This window comes from Buteo buteo, unplaced genomic scaffold (genome assembly GCF_964188355.1).
Source record: "Buteo buteo unplaced genomic scaffold, bButBut1.hap1.1 HAP1_SCAFFOLD_506, whole genome shotgun sequence".
Classification (NCBI taxonomy): Eukaryota; Metazoa; Chordata; class Aves; order Accipitriformes; family Accipitridae; genus Buteo; species Buteo buteo.
The window spans coordinates 14,423-21,409 of NW_027439638.1; the positions used below are offsets into that span (position 1 = coordinate 14,423).

General features: G+C 64.1%; 1 protein-coding gene across 1 annotated transcript; it reads right to left on the reverse strand.

Moving 5' to 3' along the window:
- Nucleotides 1-3,128: 3,128 nt before the first annotated feature.
- Nucleotides 3,129-6,388, reverse strand: LOC142028500 (T-cell activation Rho GTPase-activating protein-like; the record flags this gene model as incomplete). The annotated part of the gene is made up of 6 exons (XM_075022325.1): nt 3,129-3,744; nt 3,898-4,015; nt 4,243-4,438; nt 4,596-4,705; nt 4,790-5,089; nt 6,304-6,388. Coding segments are annotated over 6 exons (1,000 nt in total), but the record flags the coding sequence as incomplete, so codon positions are not given.
- Nucleotides 6,389-6,987: the final 599 nt, after the last annotated feature.

The window sequence follows — 6,987 nt, forward strand, 5'->3', positions numbered from 1 at the left end:
TTCAAGAAGCACAAGAAGAAGCGGGAGGGCAAGACGGGTTCCCGCCGAGCCCCCCTCGTCCAAATGCCTGCCGCTGGAGAACGCCCAGCTCAGCCGCTTGCCCTGCGCCTGGCACACTCAGCTCCCAGGACTGCCGGAGCCCTCGGCACTGCAGGTGCCTAGAGGAAACTCCTGGCCCCAGGAGAAGGCCCCACCTTCTTCTCCCATGGGTCAGCACAGCTGGGGAGGGCTGCCAGTCTCCTCCCTTCAGGCGGTGCTGCCTCGGAGGATCGCTCCCCTCGGCTGCCACTGTGCCCTGCTTTGGGGCCCGCCCTTCCCTGAGGCGATGTTTCCTCCGATTGGCTGCATGAGATCGCTCCTCCCATCCAGTGATGGGTCAGGCGGCTCATCAGTCATCTCTGCTTTGCTCTTGCCAGCTGTGATTGGTGGAGCGGGCATGCCCCGCCTCCAACCAACACCCCCCCCCCCACACACACCCGGCAGGGAGCCCGGCTTTTTCCCCTCTTGCCACCTCTCCTGCAGGCCTCGAAGCTTGACTGGTGGGTTACCTATCGATCACATGCCTTGCCCCCGCCTCCTCAAATGCGATTGGCTGTCCTGGGCCCACTGACTCCCCAGGGACTGCTGGGTGGAGGTTGCCAGGCAACGAACTCCACCTTTAGGGCTGAGAGCCTCAGCATGGAGCTGTGGGCCCTGAGGAAAGGCTGGGGGTCATCAAAGGCGGGTTTGGACCCGAAAACCGAGGATTTCGGCCCGAAACAGGAGGCTCTGGGCACTACAAAGGATAGGCGCGATGCTACAGCTGACGCTGGGGACCCTGCGAAGGAGGGGAACCTCTTGGTTCCTCTGCCCTTTGCCCCAGGGTGCCGTGTATGGGGCAGGACTCTGGACTCGGGGAGAGGGAAGCTTCCTCTGGGTCACGGGCAAGGCTGTGCCAGCCCAGAGCACGCAGGAGGTTGCCACCTCTGAAGACCGGGACGAAGGAAGACTGGCCAGCTTGGCCCTTGCCGGTGCCCCCGCCACAGCAGGAGCCCCCCTCAGCCTGCTGTTCAACCCAGAAAGGGGCTCCGTTCCCGCTTACATCCTCACCTTTACCAAGGAACACCTTTAGGAAGGACTGGGCAAGGCGGAAGCACGTGCTTCCTTTGAGCGAACTTTGCAGAGCGTTCCGTTTGGGTCACGCGCGTGTGGTGGGACCCGCGGGACAGGGGGCTGAGGCTCACGTGGGCTCGCAGCCGGGCCAGCGTGCACAGCAGCCCAAGGGACAAAACCACGTCTCTGCTGGTGGCCTCCCTGTGTGGAGCTGCCCCTGCCCCCTGCAGATGTGCGGAGGCTCGCTGGGGGTGAGGAACAGCACCAGTGGGGCCTGGGTTAACGGGCAGGGGTCCGATGGGCCAGCCAGATGCTACTCTCCGTCCCTCTGCTCGGCCCCTGTGCCGCTGCTGACCCTTTAAGGTCCCCCCGCCATTCCCCACTCGTCCCCCAGTGCCCCCCTTCCGCCCCCTGCCCACACACCTGTAACCTCCTGTGACCCCCTCGGTTCCCCCCAGTGCCCCCTACTCCCCCCAGTGTGTCACTGGGCAGTGCTGTGGGGGGTCCCAGCGTGATGGGACACCGGGAGGGCGAAGCCTGCTGTGGCGATACGGTCGGGGCTCTCACCCTTCCGATTCTCCCCCGCCATCCCCCTGGGGGGCAGGGAGCGAGCGGCTGTGTGGTGCTCAGCCACCGGCCAGGCTTAAACCACCACAACCTGTGAGCAAAAGAGTTACCTACCCACGGACGGACGGACGGGGAGAGTGCTCATCCTTCCTCCTCTCTCAGGGTGCAGGCATCCCCTGTATCACACCAGGGCGCACAAAAGCCTCAGCAGTCCGGCTGCTGTTGGAGCCCCTTCCAAAGCTTTTTGGGGCAAGCTGACGCATTCCTACCGCCCAGCACGGCGGTTGGGTTTATACCGTTGCTATGAGCGAGGGGATTCTGCAGAAACTGCCCGGCACTCGCTGTGCAAGGGTGATGGCCGCAGGGAGCAGCAAGCTGCAGGTGACGGTGGCTGCATACGGACCTTCAGCCCTTCCTGGCCACCGTGTCTGCCTACATCTTGCCCTCGCTCGGAGCTCATGGGGCTGCTCCTCCGAGGTAGCCCAAACGCACCAGGACGTGGTCCTGGGCAACCTGCTCTAAGGGAGCCTGCTTGAGCAGAGGGCTTGGACGACCTCCACAGCTCCCTTCCAACCTCCACCCTCCTGTGCAACTCTGTGCCTTGCTTTCACTCCTAAAGCACCTGAACCCAGCCCTCATGCGCGCCGGCAAGGATGCTGGGACAAGGCACAATCCCAAACTCCTCCCCGAGGGGTCATCCCCAAACAGCAGCTCCCCGCTCCAGAGCAGCCGATGGCAGACATACTCAGAAGAGAGAAAATATCATTTTATTGAGAACATCAACTGCAGTGGGGGGTGGGCCCAGGACTCACAGGGGTTCAGCCAGTAACAGGAAAACGGCACCTACAAGGACAGAGTCAGAGAGCGCTGCTGAATGCACAGCGGCAGGAAGAGGCAGGGTTTGGTTGCCCTCTCTCTGGGGAACACCGTTGACGAGGAATTGCTCATAGCCCAGAAGAGAGCGAGCTACGGCTGGCATTGCCGAGGGGAGGGCTCTGGCGCCTTATCCCCACGGGGAATGCCCTTAGAGAGCTGTGCGCGCGCAGAGATGCACAGGGCCCCTGTGCCACGCAGCAGGGCTCGATGGGGAGCCCCTGGGGAGCGGCCACGGGGTTCTTGCCAGACCCTGCGCAGCAGCAGAGCCTGGTACACACCTGGGCTTCTCGACCTGCCGGACCTTCCTGCATCTTTTCCGTCTGCGATCCCCCAATCTGTTTTCTCTCTTCCTCTTCTTTTTTTCTGCACAGCTTTCATCTCCCCAGGCCTGTTTCCTCCTTCGGTTCCTTCTCTTTTCCTTGTCCCGAGGAGAGCCTGCAAACCTTTCCATCCCACAGTGTGCTTAGATAGGTAAGGCCACGATCCAGCGGAGACAGTTCTGATTTTAACCCAAAGTGACTCGTTTTACCTTCTTTCCTCTGAAAGGCTGCCCAGTTGTTGCAGGCGTAGCAGGGGCTCTGCCGTGCTCTCGAGGGTGGCTGGAGGCAAAGCTGGAGGTGCCTAAACCAGAATTGTTGGAGTTCAGGGGTGGCAAGGGACGGCCTGGAGTAGTAAGGGACTGCTTGCCAAATTACCACCTTAGCTCTCTGGGGAAGATGCTGCTTTGCATCATCCATCCACATTTTGCACAGTCCACCTGCCCCAAAACAGACTTGATGAAACTGTGATGAAGTAGGATCCGAGCAAAAGCCCTCTCAAGTTGACAGCTACTCCCCGCTGTCTTTTTGTAGGTATTTGGTTGGATTAAGCACATGCTTAATGCATTTGAGAAAGGACCTTTCCAGTTTTCCATACAACGTATGATTCCGTGGGGGAGGAGGAGGAACCCCAAACACACAAGCCATCGGCTGGCCGGAGGAGGCCCAGCAGCTACTTGGCCTCCTCAGAAACTACCCTCCTACCCGAGAGACACTGTCACGGTGCTTGTGGAGCAGAGCTGACATACCTCTGTCGTTTTGGACTCCGCCACCATGTCTCCCCCAGCTCCTTTGAGGACACCCAGAGAGGGGGATGCATGCAGAATGGCTTCTGCCTGGTGGCCCTGGTCTCCTCTGCCTGCAGGGCCACTTTGCTCTTCCAAAGGCAGGTCTAGAAAGCAAAACCATGTGCAGCAGTGACGCCTTGGAAGTAGCACACCTAAAGCAAAACCCACCCCAAGCCCTACACAGGTTTTCTTCTTGACGTTGAGGTTTCTGGTATCCCGAGCCCCAGCCTGGGACAGCCCTCAGTTCCTCCTCATACCTGTGGCTCCGTCCGTGGGGGCTGGCGACTCCCCAGCTGATGGACAGGAGCGGCCAGCCACCTCCTCCCCAACAATGTCGCCGCAATTTTCAATCATAAACAGCGCCAGCGTGTTCACCTGCACACATCAAACCCTTGCTCTCAACCCAGCTGCCTGAAGTTGTCCCAAGCAGCCTTTCCCACTCCCGACCCTTGCCTCTGCACAGATGGCTGTGGCTGCGGGGCTGCCTTTGCAGGCAGCCACCCCACCGGCATTTGCTCAAGGGAGGAGGCAGCCAGGGACCTCTGAGCAGCCAAGCTCGGATAGGCCGGCAAGGCTGCAGCCGGCTTGCCAACACAGCGCACCTTCTCGGTCACCTCCAGCATGGCCTGGAGCGGGAGCAGGTCCTCGTCGGGTGGGCTCAGCAGGTTTGGCCCAAGGCAGATGGCCAGGTTGCTGCAGCTCATCCTGCTGGTGGCTGCGTTGCGGCCGATGTGCTGGAGGAGGGACAGCAGCCGCTTGAGGAGGAAGAGGTTGGCTGCAGGCAACTTCTCGGCCACCCTGAGGGAACAGGGACACTAGGTTGACAAAGCAGATTTTGCCCAGGCCTGTTGTCCAAGGCAGGGGGGAGCCAGCGGCTGAGTTGCCCAGCTTTCCAGGTGCTCTCAGCCAGCGGCCAGGGCTCCTGCTCAACAGGCAGGCTGCTGCCCGCACTTACGCTTTCAGCTCGGAGACCTTCTCCTCCTTGCTGGTCCTCTCCATGGCTGCCATCCAGTCCTCGTAGAGGTGGGTCACCAGCAGCTTGTCGGGGATGCTTCGGAGGAAGTCCTGCAATGCCAAGGGCTCTGGGTGAGCCTTTGAAGTTTCCAGGCCGGCCAGGAGCTCCTCCAGCCGCAGGTCAGAAGCGCTCACCTTCAAGACGGCGGCCAGCAGGAGTGCAGGCTGGTTGCCCAGGTCGACATCGGCGTCGCGGTCCAGGGCCTCCCGCAGCTCCCGAAGTTCCGTCCCGCTGGCAGCTTTGCGGAATATCCCCTCCGTCGACGGTCCTTCCCGGCGCAGGACAGCCAGCAGCTCCTGCAGGAGAGGCAGGAGGACAGTTGCTTGGCCGAGGAGCTGCCTTCCGACAGCGGTGGCCAGAGCACTGCCCCAGAGCGAGCTCCTTGCTGGGGGTGAAGAGCCCAAGCCACCATCCCCGCAGCTCCTGGGGACGCCCTGTGGAGCAGCCGGAGGGAGGGCTCCCACCGCCTCTAGGGAGCATCTGGAGGGCTGGGGACGCCCCCGGCCAGGCTGGCTTACCTGGATGGGCCGGGGCAGGGAGCCGTCCTCCCCGCAGAGGGCTGCCAGGGGCTGGCCAAAGAGCGCCCTGCTGCAGCCAGAGCCCACCTGCCCTGGCGCCTGGGCAGCGGCCGGGGTCCTCCGACGAGCAAAGGGCCAGGGCAGCCCCATCCTCCTCCTCCTGCTGCTGCTGCTCCCTCCTGCTGCAAAGGAAAGCCGAGCAAGAGCCCGTCAACGGAGACCGCCAGGCCAGCGCTCCCGGGGCCTGCCCTGCCCGCAGCGTGGTGCTGAGCGGTGCAGCAGGACGGGCAGGGAGCCAGCAGCTGGACCTCCGAGCTCCGGCTCAGCAGCTCCAGTTGGGAGGCTCCTGAGAGCCGGCATGCCACCAGGAGAGGAGAGCCTGGCCCAGCCCTCGCCCTGTCCTCCTCCAAGCTGTGGGCAGCAGCAGAGGCTCCGTGTCCCCGCAGAACCACGTCCAGCGGCCGCTGCCCAGCGGGTGTCCGTCCTTCCTTCCTCCTGGAGGTGACATCCTGCCTCGGGCTGCCCAACCTGCATGGCGACACTCGAGGGACAAGTGAGCACAGCTCCAGCGCTTGCAGGAGCTTACCGTTCTTCCCGAAACTCACCCGGTGCGTGGCAAAGTCCCCCTCCGCTGCTCGGCGGGACCGTCGGAGGCCCTTGCTTGGGACCAGCCTGCAAGAACCAGGCTGCGCTCAGAGAGCAGCCCCGCGGCGCAAAGGGCCGCCGGCGAGCTGCCAGCCGGCACCGGCAGCCTGAGCGTGGCAGAGCCGGGACCCTCTGCCCTCCCGGGCTCTCTGCCCCGCGGGGCAGGTTTCCCCCCAGCACCGCCGGCCAGGATGTGCCGGCATTCCCGGCGGCTCCCCAACCCTCTCCGCTCCCCGAGCGGCACCACCCTTCCCTCCATCCCTCACCCCACTGGCCGCACGTGCCGGCACAGCCAGAGGCAGGCGAAAGGCAGCCCTTCTCACCTCGGCCTGGCCCTCCATCAGCCTCTCCAGGCTCCCGGCGCTTAATGTCCTCCACTGGGCAAGAGAGAAGGAGCGGAGGCAGGTGAGCAGCGATGCCTCTGCCGCTCGCTCGGCTGGAGGACCAGGGCTCGGGGGCAGAGCCCAGACCGGGCAGGCACTCACGGTGTGGCGGCGGCCCAGCTCCTTCTCCAGGAGCCTGATGGACGGGACAGGCGTCACCCGGGCTCTCTTGGCTCCTTCTGGTATCCTGTGCACCGGGAAGGGACAGGGAGAGAGCTGGCTGAGCCCCAAGCTGCCTCTTCTCCCTCCTGCGGCAGCTCTGCCCGAGCGAGAGCTGCCGGCAGCCACGGGGGCACCTCTCCCCAGCTGAGGAGCTGCGTTCCCCCGTCCGGCTGCACCTGCAGCATCCCCGCGGCTTACCCCAGGAGCGTGCCCACCCACAGCTCCTTCAGCGCCCGGGAGCTGCAGAAAGAGAGGAGAACCAGCGTCAGGCCCCGCTGCCCCCCAGCCCGTGGGCAGAGGCGGGCGCCTGCGCAGCCCTGCCCCGTGGGGAAGGACGCCAGAGCGGGACGAAGCCCCGTGGGGCAGGACAGAGGCGCTGCCCGAGCCCTGGCTCCCCGTGTCCTGCCAGAGCAGCTGCTTTCGCCCTCCCCTTCTGGGGACCCAAAGGGGATGCGGGACCTGCCCATGCCCCCATCCCTCCCTGCCGGCGTGCTGCTCGATCCCTGCCCAGGCTCTGGACGCAGGGCAGAGGCCGTTCTCACGATGGTGCGGGTGTGCTTGGGAACGTCTCCCGCCTGGCCGTGGCACTCACCCGAAAGTGGCGATGCAGGAGCCGCTGGGCCA